Source organism: Neopsephotus bourkii, unplaced genomic scaffold, assembly GCF_033783945.1.
Source record: "Neopsephotus bourkii isolate Nb327-2 ecotype Australia unplaced genomic scaffold, CSIRO-AGI_Nbou_v1 NB_1358, whole genome shotgun sequence".
Taxonomy (NCBI): domain Eukaryota; kingdom Metazoa; phylum Chordata; class Aves; order Psittaciformes; family Psittacidae; genus Neopsephotus; species Neopsephotus bourkii.
This window is the reverse complement of record NW_026901837.1, coordinates 1,094,909-1,108,502: the sequence shown is the minus strand read 5'-3', so window position 1 is coordinate 1,108,502 and position 13,594 is coordinate 1,094,909. Positions and strand designations below refer to the sequence as shown.

The 13,594-nt window shown below is 37.0% G+C and overlaps 1 protein-coding gene across 4 annotated transcripts in view; it reads left to right on the top strand.

Moving 5' to 3' along the window:
• HACE1 (HECT domain and ankyrin repeat containing E3 ubiquitin protein ligase 1) overlaps positions 1–13,594 on the top strand; it is a 55,464-nt gene that overhangs the window by 11,568 nt on the left and 30,302 nt on the right. For 3 of the 4 annotated variants that reach the window (XM_061366729.1, XM_061366728.1, XM_061366731.1), the window contains 4 exons: positions 953–1,049; positions 2,571–2,672; positions 6,022–6,128; positions 9,740–9,986. In XM_061366729.1, the coding sequence (XP_061222713.1) occupies positions 953–1,049; positions 2,571–2,672; positions 6,022–6,128; positions 9,740–9,986 (553 nt within the window). The remainder of the gene's footprint in view (positions 1–952; positions 1,050–2,570; positions 2,673–6,021; positions 6,129–9,739; positions 9,987–13,594) is intronic. The other variant, XM_061366730.1, reaches the window with a different exon arrangement.

Here is a 13,594-nt window from a genome sequence, read left to right as displayed (position 1 = left end):
GAAAATACAAATTTTGTGAGGCAAGTTTCACTATTCTTTAATGTAGAGTATGGTATTACAGTGCACATGAAATGTGCATATATGATTTAAAGTTGCAATATTGAATTCAAATTATATTGTTGTGTTTATCAGTTCTATTTTCACAGTTCAGTTTTATGTCAAAACTAATAACATATGATAAATTACCTTTCGTTTTAATTGGAGCATTTTTGCTATTTGGTAGAACATCTACAATTTTTTAATCCCTGTGCTTTGGTTACAGTTTTAATAGTTCACCTATGATTAAATGTTACTATAAAGAAAAGGAGAAATGGATTGACCTGGTGGCCTGCCAAGAGTTATGTTGTGGGGGCCTTGGTATCTGGAGCTAGTTGAGAAGAAGGGAATTGGCAAATAAATAGCTGCTAGTTAATTGCTTGGGTGCTTGATTTAGGGACTGGCACTGGAATCTGTTTTAAAGGAATTAAGCAACTTGCCTTGTCTTGAAGGCTTTTCATTAGAAGAGAATGTGTTGCAAGTACAGCAGTGATGTTCTTTTACAAATCAGCAGTTGGAGCAGTTGGCAGTGTGGAACGAACAGGATGCGTAGCAGAGGTCAAGGTCTCCTTGTCAGAAGTGCCAGCTGGTGGTGCTGCCACCTTGGAAGAAAGGTTATAGGTCCCTGATGACAGGGAGAGCAGGATGTGTTAGCAGTGGCTGATGATGGTTGGAGAAAGGGTATTGATGCTCAAAGGCTGACTGTAAAGCCCCTGATGTTGCACTGTGCTTCTGCAGTGGCCTTGAAAGGTAGTAGAAAAATGTAAGTGATATTATCTTACATCCTATGTTTCTGTTTAGTTTCATACCATAAGTATGTTTTCTCCTGGCTTATATGGGTTTTGTTTTAGATGCAATACTTGGATTATCACTTAGAGCATAAGTGCTATGTTAACTCTTCTCTTCTTTTGAGCAGCCATGGTCAGAGAGACACTGCACAAATTCTTTTGATGAGAGGAGCCAAATATTTACCAGACAAAAATGGTGTTACTCCACTGGATCTCTGTGTACAGGTACTGAGTTAGCAGCACTCTTTCTGTGAACTTTTGTCACTTATTACAGTGCCACTCAATCAGTTACTTTTTTTATTTTTAAGGCCTATGAAAGATGGCTCTCCATTGCTGAAAGAGAAATGCAAAAATAACTTCTTGCAATTAAAGTGATCCTACAGGCAGGTTCCCAATTTGCAGCCTTTGCAAAAGTTTTTAACATCTTTAAAGACTTCGCAAGATAGGAGCTTATGAGAAGTGAAGAGTTTGCAGAGCTCCAGTTTACTAGAAAGTTTGGGAATCCTTGGGTTTTATTATTAATGCTTTGAACGTGTGCTTCAGTCTGCAGTTTTGCGGTCCCTAGGGCATGGCTTTATGCATAAAAATTCTGTCAACATTTTTAGGTGTGAGTAGTGACCCCTGGTGTTTGCTGTTTTGCAATGGTGATCTTCCTGTGTGAGCAAGCAAAATATTTTATTTCCTTTTACCTCTTTTTTTTTTTTTTTTCCCTCTCCTTTGCTTACCAGTTTGCTTTTCAGTGTACATACATCTTTCTAGATGAAAGACTGAAATTCTTGCTAACTTTGGTGGTATTACTTTGATTTTGAAAAACTGACTTTCATTAATTCTGTGGATTCTGAGTGGTTTTAATTTTAATACCTAATTTCTTGGCACTATTAACAATTAAATGAATCTTTTTAATGACTCTGTTATCACTGTAGCGAGATACTAAACTGTCATGCAAAAAGAAGCAACCTCTATTTGCAGCATTTAATCCATTACAAAGTTGTCTTTTCAGTGTAGAATTTGTTGCGTGTTCAGGTTGTAGGTGCCTGCTTAAAAATGCAGTTGTGATAAATAAGAGTTGATACAGATAAAACACAAATTCAAGTCCTGTTATTTCTAAAAGACATTTTTCTCAAAAGCTTATGAAGTTAAGTCTGAGCTGTTGATCTGAGGCACAAGTGGAATCATACTTGTGTATTGATTTTAAAGTTAAATAATCCTTTCATGAGTTTATCCTATTTCTTCCTTTAACAAGTCAGATTTGTGCCTTATGGACAAATAGAAAAATATTTGTTTTGAAGGATTAGATTCTGGGTGTAATTAGGTAGATGTGTGTTTTAGGTAGATGTGTGTCATCCATCAGCTGTGAGAAGCTAAATATTGCACTGTTTTTACGCGCTGGTAAATTGTTAAGTGAAGCGTTGTTCAAGTGTAACTTTGGCTTTCTATGTGGGAAAGCATTAAAAAAAAAACACACCTAACACCCCCCCCCCTCCCCCAAACCCCAAAACAAACAGAAGGGGAGCAGATACATATGACCTGATATACTGAAAGAATTTGATTCTGCCTTCTCTCAAAAGTTTTGTTATATCTAATTTTGATACATTATTGAATTTCACTTTATTTATGTTAGGATTAGATTATTCAATTCAGTATTAAAAAAAAAAGCTAATTCTTAAGTAAGTGTTAATGCCTATAATAGTATAAGCCCCAATTCTGATGTTTCTTTTAATTAAAATGGGTTTTGTTGCTTTTTAGGGTGGTTACGGAGAAACTTGTGAAGTCTTAATACAATACCATCCTCGACTTTTCCAGACAATAATTCAAATGACGCAGAATGAAGATCTACGGGAAAACATGGTAACACAGGATTGTGTTTATATAGTTTTGTATATCTGTGTGGTAGAGATCTGATGGCTTAATATTAGTGTCCTGATTAGAATACACTACCAGAAGTTCAACATCTTTGTCGGTGGCATGGACAGAGGGATTGAGTGCGCCCTCAGCAAGTTTGCTGATGACACCAAGCTGTGTGGTTCATTTGATACGCTGGAGGGAAGGAATGCCATCCAGAGGGACCTTGACATGCTTGTGAGGTGGGCTGATGCCAACCTTACGAAGTTTAACCGTGCCAAGTGCAAGGTCCTACACCTGGGTCAGAGAAATCCCAGGCACAGGTACAGGCTGGGCAGAGAAGAGATTCAGAGCAGCCAACTGGGCAGAGAGGGAACTGGGAGTGTTGGTCAATGAGAAACTTAACATGAGCCGGCTTCAGTGTGCACTTGCAGCCCAAAAAGCCAACTGTATCCTGGGCTGCATCAAGAGGAACGTGACCAGCAGGTCGAAGGAGGTGATCCTGCCCCTCTGCTCTGCTCTCGTGAGACCTCACTTGGAGTATTGTATGCAGTTCTGGTGTCCTCAACATAAAAAGGACATGGAACTGTTGGAACAAATCCAGAGAAGGGCCACGAGGATGATCAGGGGACTGGAGCACCTCCTGTATGAAGATAAGCTGAGAAAGTTTTGGCTGCTCAGCCTGGAGAAGAGAAGGTTGCATGGAGACCTCATAGCAGCCTTCCAGTATCTGAAGAGGGGCCTACAAGGATGCTGGAGAGGAACTCTTCACTAGGGACTGTAGTGATAGTAGAAGGGATAATGGGTTAAAACTTAAACAGCGGAAGTTTAGATTGGCTATAAGGAGAAAATTCTTTACTGGAATGGGTTGCCCAAAGAAGTTGTGAATGCTCCATCTGTGGCGGTGTTCAAGGCCAGGTCAGACAGAGCCTTGGGTGATATGGTTTAGTGTGAGGTGTCCCTGCCCATGGCAGGGGGTTTGGAACTAGATGATCGTAAGGTCCTTTCCAACCCTAACTATTCTATGATTCTATGATAAGTTGACCAGTAAGTGCCACAGTAGTTGATCATAATGTGATTTTCTTTCCTCCCATGGAAAATATACAGTCTTCATATAGTATTAAACACAAGAATTTGGGGTTAAATGTAGGATCTATTTTAACTTAGTGTTCTAACTATATATTTGGCAAAGTGATCTAGACAGTGTAAGAAATGAAAAAGCAGATTTGTTGCAAGTACCCTGTACCTTGTTTATACTAAGGTGCTGGTAGACCATTCTATGTCTACAGTTGCTTTATATAGCAGGGTCTATTTTCTTTCATTTAGTGTGTATCTGCAGACATCCATTCTGGGATATGTCTCAAGGCTTGAATCATATAGAATGAACTGAAACATTCGGAGTATGAGCACTCATCTGTATGAAGTTGCTTTGTGTATTAACAGTGTGAAAGATTGCAGCTGCAATTTCATTAGGCTGTTATTGCTGTAGATGAATCTATTCTGTTCCTTTTTCACTGGTTCTTCTAGACCTTGTTTCTTTTATTATTGCGGGGTAGTGCTATCTAAAGCAAAGGAAAAGCAAGGAAAAGTTTTTTTTGTTTCTTGATTCACATAGGAGGTAAGAAGCATGGGATGCTTTTTTTCCCCCTTCCAAATCTAGATAGCTGTGGGTTTTTAATATATTGTTTGCTTGAAAATAACTGCAAACAATTGTACAGACTGTAAATTGAAAAAGCAAGTATAGTTTTAGTAAGGGATTGGCTGCCACTTCACTGGACTTGGTTTGCTAGATTTTTGAAGTTTTTATTTTTTTCTTTAATCCTATTACTTCCACTGCAAACCTGAGCATTTATAAGTCCATATAGAAACAGTCTTGAAATTTCTGAGACAGGTCTGAGTTTTACAAAGTAAAATGTTAGAGGTGAGAATTCTCAGAGTGTGTGTTAGAAGCATGGGGAATAGTGTAGGTGATTTCAAGTGAAAGGAAGTTAAAGAACTAAAGTCATGGAACAAAAAAGACTTTCTACAGGACGGGAAATGGCAAAGCATATTATCGTATATTATAAAAGTGAAGACAGTAGATGAGAAAAATGAATGTCTGTGTAATGGAAGAGGTGTGTGCAAAAAGATCTGAATGTGGCACTGTTATGCTTCACTGCCAAAATGAAAACATTTTAAGTGTGGTTTTCTAGGGCCAAGTCTGAGCTGTTCTGCCCAAAGCCTTGGATCATGACCAGTTCATATTCTCTGAAAGTGATTACATGAAGAGACTGGTTGCATGTTGGAAGTCAGGACTCACATGAACTTAAATGTTGTTGACAAACTGGAAAATTACTGACAGACTGCAGGGAGAAAGATACTGCCTCAGCCGTTTGTAGCTAGAGATTCACTTGAACCTTGGGGGAAAACTCTCACACAGTCAAGGAAGTGAAGTATTAGAAAAAATTCAGTTAGTGAAGCTGCAGAGATTCCAGGGTAGAAGATATTTGAAAACCAGGCAGGCAGATTGGGCAGACCAGTTTGGATTGAAGATACAAGTGCTTATGCCTTGAGGCAGAGTGTTGGCGTAAATGACCTTTATGAGATGCCTTTTCATACCACCTTACTACAGGAGAAGTTGAGAAGGATTACTGAACTTGCTGAAAGTGAGCGAGAAGGAAGTAAATGAGGATACAATAGGAATGCATGAAGAGTGGTGCTGCTGAAGGTTTGGTTTATCTGCAAAAAAGTCTAGGCTGGAGATAAGTGTAGAACAAAGGGGATTTGAAGACAGGGTATTGTCTGAGCAATTGCAGCATTTAGTCTTTGGGAGCCAAGTGATGATATTATCAAGAAAAGGGACAAATTTGAGAAGAGTCATCATAATTATTGGTTATCAGGGTATGATTTTTTTTATCTAAGGAAGAACATTTAGTAACTTGAGCAATGAAGGTAGTGAAAACAGACTCTAGGATTCAAGGTTCATTTGCATTGTCATAAACTAACCAAGGAGTGAACTGGGGAGACAGGTAAATGACAAATTATAAACCTAAAATATATGCTCTTGACTATAAGAAGTTGAAAGTGTAGCCTACTAATTTTTTCAGATGAAAATAAGTTGTTCTTATTAATACATGGCTAAGCATTCAGTTATAATATAGTATATCCTGTAGTACCATACCTTCGTACTAGAAGGTATACTTCAGTAGTCTGTGTGAATTATAATGAAGTGTTAACTGAGGTTAGATTAGATGTTGGACAATATAGATGTACAGTAATATTGCTAGTTCTTAATGCTTGGGTGATAATGTTCTAAATTAAATGTTGATCTGACACTCCATGACAATATGCATTTTCTTTTGTTTTAATGCATCAGTTGCGGCAAGTTCTGGAACACTTGTCTCAGCAGAGTGAAAGCCAGTATCTTAAAATCCTAACAAGTCTTGCTGAAGTTGCTACAACAAATGGTCACAAACTGCTTAGGTAAGTGTGAGAGAATCGTAAGTAAGTTGATAAGCTACCTGGCAGTTAATGCCCCTTAGTAGTTTTAATAATCCGAGCTATCTCATGCCTGGCACATGCTGGAGTAGACAGAACTCTAACCTGATTCTTAATGACAGTGCCTGTTCAGATCGTTGTCTTGAGGAAAGGAGGTTGGTGTCCTTGTATGGCTGTTGGCCAAGAAGCCTGAGTTGCAGAGCAGTGCATTTTTTTTATTTAGTTTGGCTATATCAGCTCTGGGAAGGGAAGCTTTTTAGCCAGCTACCATTTTCTTCTCTTCATATCTAACTTTTCTGCATGCTTTCTTACCATGTGTGAGAAGAGTCTTGCTGGTTCTGATTGCCTTCCATGGCTACTAATATATACGCGAGACAAAAATTTACATGCCTCTGTGCTCTCAACAATTCAAGCAGCAGTTACCTGGGGAAATACATAAAACAAGCAAGCATGTTAATAGGCTTTCCTAGTTTTTATGGTATCTGTTTGAGGGAGTTATGTAATCTGTTGGAACACCAGTAACATTTTACTGTTTTCAAAACGTAGCAGAATCTGCTCTAAACTTTATGGTTTACTAAAAGCCAAGAAAAATTTTGCTGAAAGAGGTAAAGAGCCTGAAAGCATGAGTGGAATTTCCTTACTAACATGGTCTGGATGGCTTTTTGGAAGAGAGATTTAAGAGGGTTGTGTAACCAGAGAGGTCTGTCAGCATAGCTTGTAGAAGAATAAGACTTTGAATGCTTTCAACTGGGGCTGAAGTTTGAGGAGCCCATTGTCTAGACGGAGATTAAATAATATATTCTTAGTTCTAGGTGCCTTTTTTTTCCTTCGACATCAGTCATGTTAAATTGGGTGGAGTTTGTAGGTAGCAGGTCAGAACTCCTAGGCAATGCTAGGGAATTCGTGACACCATTAATCACAGTCTTGTTCTGATGAGTGTTTGCCTCAGTGAATGAGCATAAAAAGCTTAAACCCCTCAAACAGTTGGTGCTAAAGTGCATGGACATATTGATGACATTTTGTTGCTGCAAAGATAACTTTTTGAAGGGCTTTAGCTGTTCCTGGGCTTTAATGTGTAATCAGCTTAACTTGTAACACATTCCTTTTGTCGCCAGACTTCATTAGAGCCCATAGATCTCTCACAAATAAGCTGTGATAAAATGTAAAACCATTCTACAGAAAAGGGTTTGAAACTTGCTTTGTATGGTGACATTATCAGAAATCATGGTAGCTGGATTAGATCATATGAGGCAGTATTAGTTCCTATTTCATTATCTTCAGAGATAAACTGACTATGTGTTTAAATTTGATTTATTACTGTTATTACTCTTCTGTACTGAGCAGTGCTCCCTCAGTATGGCTGTAGAAACAGTATCTATGTGTCTGTACTGTCTCTGAACTTGAGCCAGTATGTACTCCTGTACTGCAGCATATGGGTTGTAGCAGAGGCTGAGGACAAATTGGATGCTTTGCTCTGCATTGATGAGCAGACATTTCCAGAGTTGCCTGTACTTGGGGTGTCCTGTGGATTCTTATTGGCCCAGTTCCCAGTTCTCTTGGGTACTTTGTATTACGTCACAAGGGAAATGGAATTATTTTCTTTCTCTATTACAAAACATAGTTTCACAAAAACTGTTCTCTCTAATTCTCTTCTGTGTCAGAGGCTTCAGTTTCTACTTCAACTAAGCATTTCTTAGCTGCTTTGTTATTAACATAATGAGGATGATGGTAGTACTTGGTGAATTATAGACCATCTAAGCTTGGGCCTCTTTCCTCTCTCCTCCTGTTATTTTCCTGGGTATTAACCCACAGCCCATTGTTGTTGGGTTGGTTTGTTGTTTAGTTCAAAAGTGTTTGAAGTTGTTTTTTTGTAATGCCTCTATATCGGGTAGCCAGGAGTGCCACTGAACTTCTGCTTGAGGACTTCTGCTTTGAGTACCAGCAAGGAGCCTGTCCAGTTGGCATTATCTCCATTGCACATTTCTTCTTTCCAGGGAATAATTCTAGTGTGGCCTGATTTGGTCTTGCTGGTGCCAGTTGGGCCTAGCTGAATGTTTACAAACTTGCTAGTAAAAGCTTCAGTAAACTATTAAAAGTTCTCTAAGGTATTTTTACAATAGTTGGGTCCTCTTCCTGCAGATTTAAACCTGAAACTTCTCCAGGAAAACACTGTTGTTGAGGGATGCTAAACTTCAATCAATGGTTTTGGTTGGCTGGTTGTTTTTTGGTTTTGGTTGTTTTTTGTTTTTTGGTTTTTTTCCCTTAAAATCTGTGCTTATATACCAGTGCTAATTTGTGGCTGTAACTAGAGCTTCTGGCAATGTAATTACAGCCTGCTAGTCAGGGGATTTCCTTTGCCTGGTTAGAAACTTAACAGTGCATCTCTGTGTTTCTTTCTTATCTCTATTTACTGAAAACTTCTCTGGTTGAAGTCTAGATTACGACAAGAAAGTTGTACTTCGTTTATCAGTTTGGTAAAATTTTTAGTATGTGGCGTTATGAAATTAATACCTCTGTGGCAGTTATTCAGATGTAGTGTTGAAAATGGATAGGTCTTTTGCTTTTACCCGTGCCATAGGGAGAGTGACATCATGGTGAAGGTACTGTTACAACTAGCTGTTTCAGGTTTGTGAATTAACATCTGTATTTGCATCAGAGGTTTACAGCATGCTCTAAGATGCCAGTTTTCTGGTCTGTACTGATCTTACAGTTAGAAAACATGCTTCTAAGTTGCAAGTAGTTTAAGGATAGAATTGAACATGTACTCACATAAAATGTGTAAATGAGTAGAGTTCAGTGGAAAAAGTTTAAATTTCTTGCATTTTTTTTTCTTATGTGTTCAAGACGAATAATTCTTACTACTTGGGGTTTAAGGAAAGAAAACAAAGTTGAATTTGATGGAGAATATTCTGCTTGTGCATGAAGTCATGAGTATCTTGTATTCTACACTGTATTGGTGCGCAGTTCAGTGTTGGCCAGTTCAGTTAAGATGGCATAAAACTTTTCCTATATATTTTTGATAAATAAATAGCATAGTGGTGCTATCATGTAGTATGTTTTAGATGATGTTTCTCCTAGGTAGAAATAGTGGCATGGTTATCAGCCTGATTCCTTGTCTGATTGAGATCTTTAATGAGTATGTAGAAGAATGTTAAGGATGGGCTGTGTCAGCATATCTGATTAGTCAGTATGCTAGTGGATGCTGGCTTTTCTGAACTGAGAAACATTTTCATCTGGATATCCCAATTTCTTTCATATGTTGAAATCCGTACTGTACTAAGTTGAATTTCTTACCAATGGTTCATAAGAAGTGTACATGTACATAAAACCAAAATAAGTGTTTTGCAAGATCTGGAATTTGCTGTTCTTATTTCATTTCTAGTTGAAATGTTGAGTATATGTTAGTACAATTATAGTGCTTATATTTGATTTTTGGGGCTGGTGCAGGAAATGAAAATTAAAATTCAGTAGGGTTTAAAGTTTAGGGTATTTTTTCAGCGTATGTGTCAGACCCTACCATTAGATTACTTACTCCTTAACATACTAAGTTACTTCATCAAGGCAAAAAACTTAAAATATTCCGTTTTTTCCCCCAGCTTGTCAAGTAATTATGAAGCTCAAATGAAGAGTCTCTTAAGGATCGTGAGGATATTTTGCCATGTCTTTCGCATTGGCCCATCCTCTCCCAGTAATGGAAATGACATGGGCTACAATGGAAATAAAACTCCAAGAAGTCAGGTGTTCAAGGTCAGAAAAGTATATGATGTTGTTAGGAAGATAGACGTTAAAGAGATGAATTTCACAAAGCATGCATTCATTAATCAGACATCTCATGAACAGGAAGTAAGTTTGGTTGATGTCCCTATCCCTTTTTAAGTTAAGCCTACCTCTTCTATTTTTTTTTTTTTTATCCCTCCTGGATTCATTTAACCACTGATGCACATCTCATCTTATGACTTCTTTTTATTTCTTATTTAAGATATTGTTTAGTAGATGTTGAAGGCTTAGTTACTTAGCTGATTTTGGTAAACTTTGTTTTTATTTCCATTATGTTGTGTAAGAGCGTAGTAATCTCAAAATGGAGTAATATTAATTTAATAGATTGTATTAACATAATTTCAAAGTGCTGTTTGGAGATTCGCTGGGAATTCTGATCGCTCAGTTTTATCCAGCTTCACAAGATAAATGGAAGTAATTGAACTCCTAATCTGATCATTGTTTTCTCTGTTACCATGAAGTTTTTTTCCTAAGTTGTTCCTGAATATTATTATTATTGCATCCTTTAAAACATACCAGCTTACTACTGCTCTTGTGAGGTTATTGATTTATAGCTGTTTTCAAACACCTGCTTTAGGTGCTTGACATTTAGAAATTTAATTTCTGATTTTTGTTTTTTTCTTTTTTTTTTTTTTTTTGGGTGTTTTTTAATACTTCTTGGTTGAGGAATCCCTCTGTATAAAATCACATCTTACCTTTTCTGTAAAGAAGTCCTGGTTTCCTGCATGCTACTCAACATACATTGGGTATACAACTGACGTATTATTCAGAGCACCTAAATAAGAAGAACTGAAGGGTAGTCTCTTAATTTCTCCTATCTTCCTCCTAACTCTTACATGGCACAGTTCATATTACTAAATTTAGACACCAGTGATTATGTGGGCATTTTCCATAACCTTCACATTTCTTTCAAAGTGTCATGAAGATGATATTTTGACATTACTGCATTTATTTGATATGCATTCATCAGATTAACTGAAGACTTTTAAGACAGAGCTATATCAATAAGGTTATGAAAGATTATACTCTTAATTCCAGCTACATTTAGTTAAGTAGCTCAGTTTTTGTTTAAATTTCTTCTCTTGGAAAGAGGGAAAGCATTAGTCTATTAAAAAAAAGCAAGTATAAATGTTTTTCTAATAGCAAAATAATTTTAATAATCAGTTGATTTATGCAATAAGTATAAAACTACTGCTCAAGTATGAAAAATTCTGTGTGCAAAATACAATCCATTGTACACCGTACAATGTAATAATTGTCCTTTACAGTTGTTTAATAAAATATATGGAGCTAGATTGGCACATTTAACCAGATTTTTGTTTTCAAAAAACAAAGCCCTACTCAAACCACAAGACTAATGTTATGAGAGACAGCAATTTCTAATTTTTTAATGAAAATTCATTTAAATACAACAAGAAGCAGGCGTTAAATGTGTTTAATACAGGAACTGTCTGCAGTGAAATATTGTTACCTTTTTTTCTTCAGGTTTTAGGAGTAGCTGACCTCATCTCATAAAAAAAAAAAAAAAAAAGAAAAGAAAGCCTTTCAACGCCAGATCATTTCAGAACTCACAATAAAGCAAACAGAAAAATTCAGCTAAATTTGCAAAGGAAACTGTATTTCGTACTAATTGTATGCTGAAAGACAGTTAGTGCAAAGTCTTGTGCAGTAGACTTACATGACACAACTGGCACGCTTTTCCCAGAAAATATCTTAATTATGTAAACCAACACTTACATTTTCTAATAATGAGCAAGATATGTGCTACTCATGCATTAGCTAGCAAACCAAAAATTTCAGGATAATTTTAAAATTATTATTGCTATTACTTTATTTATTTAAAAAGTATTAAAACTGAGGCAGCCCTTCATTAGAGCTGCTGTTGTCTCCATCGTATTTTAAGGTTGATGTAAATTTCAAAATCAAAAATACAGAACTGCCGACCAGAACTTACTCTTTGGCAGTGGAGCACACAGGTCTAGCAATGCTAAGTTGATCTTCAGTTGTAGATGAATTAGCCTGTTCTTCCTTGAATTTATATTAACTAGGTAGTGAGAGATTAGACATAGTGCTGAGTCAGTTGGGTGACTTCTCTCTTATTCTTACCTTTCCTTTTTTTTTTTTTTTTTTAACTTTTCCTTGAAAACATGTTTGTGATGGTTCCTTTTACCTTCTGGGAGGAGGGAAAATAGCTCACTTTATCTCTAGATAATTGCAATGGTATGGAGGCTCCTTGAAGTTGAAGTCAGTTGTATGTCTTCATTTGTACAAGTACTTGCATGTGGGACATGCAGGTCAGAGATAAAGAACTCCTTTTCTGTTTGTTTGATGGGGGTTTGTTTGTTTGTTTGTGTTTTTTGGGTTTTGGTGTGGGTTTTTTGCTTGTTTTGGTTTTGTTTTGTTTGAATTTTCTTGAATGTAGGCTGTGTAGCTGTTTAGTACAGACTATTAAGGAAACCACAAAAGTTGCTGCTGAAAAATAGGAGTTAAATCTGTATTAAAAAAGTCAGCATGGAACTTCAAGATTTTAAATTTGAGATCCAAATTTAAAATTTTAGAGGAGATTAGCTTTAAACTGGCATTTGCTGCTGGTCTTTAAATTCAGTTGTGGGGATAAATGTAGATAATTTGAATTTTGATACAAGTTTCATGAGGAAAAGGTCTCTTAGACTGCTGGGTCATGTCCCTTGTAGGGATTTGAGTACTGTGTAGAGCACGAGAAAGTGATACAGGTCACCACCCACTTCTCTGAATACTGTTAATTTGAGCGAGTGAAGACCTCTAGATATTTTCTTTCTTTAGTATATGGGAAGCTAATCTGTTGTTCAGTACTCTCTTCTTTCAGGAGTGGACTTAGAAACTTTTATCTGGGGAGGATTGAGGGCAGCAGTGGCAGGAGTTCTGTCTTGTGGTAGATAGCCTTGTGGGATATGTGGACAAACTTTATCAGGCCTTATTGCACAGTATAAGGGATTGTTTCCTTTCCTTCTGATCGCACTCATGTTAGTTCCAAATAGATCTGTACCTGGTAAGTTGCAAGATCTACTTCATAACTCTTCTAAAATGCTGGTACAAAAACATATTTTATCCAGTATAAGAACTGAAGAAAAACTTTCTTCAGATTTTTTTCTTTATGTGTGTTAAGGCTTTCTGTATTGTACTGATTTAATGTATTTTGAAGAGTTGCCACTGTGGTCTAGCTTGAAAGGCGTTACAAATGTGAGTATACCTTGATCTGAGACTACTGAGGGATGCTATTGTTTGACAAAGACAAAAAAATCACAGGGCCGTCTTCATTTTATTGAAGTTCTCTGTATGTAATTCAGTACAGGCATGGTCAGTTCAGGTCTGTCCAAATGTTTTGAAGTGGAAACACTTGAGACACGCTCTTGTATTGGTCTTGCCAGAAGCAAAATCCTCATTCAATTTGAACACTCAGTCTTCAAACAAGCCACTGTTAGCTTGGACCAAATAGTACCAGTGAGCAAGTTCATGAATAGTAATTTTGACTGACTTCACATTAATTACTTTTTCATGTGTGGCTCTTCCAGTTGCTGTGCAGTATGATCACATATTGGGAAAACTTGTTGCAAAATTTCCCTGTCTAATTGAACAAAGTTGGGAAGCCTCTAGCATTTCTCTCATTTCTGATACTGTTCTTTTCTGAAATAGAA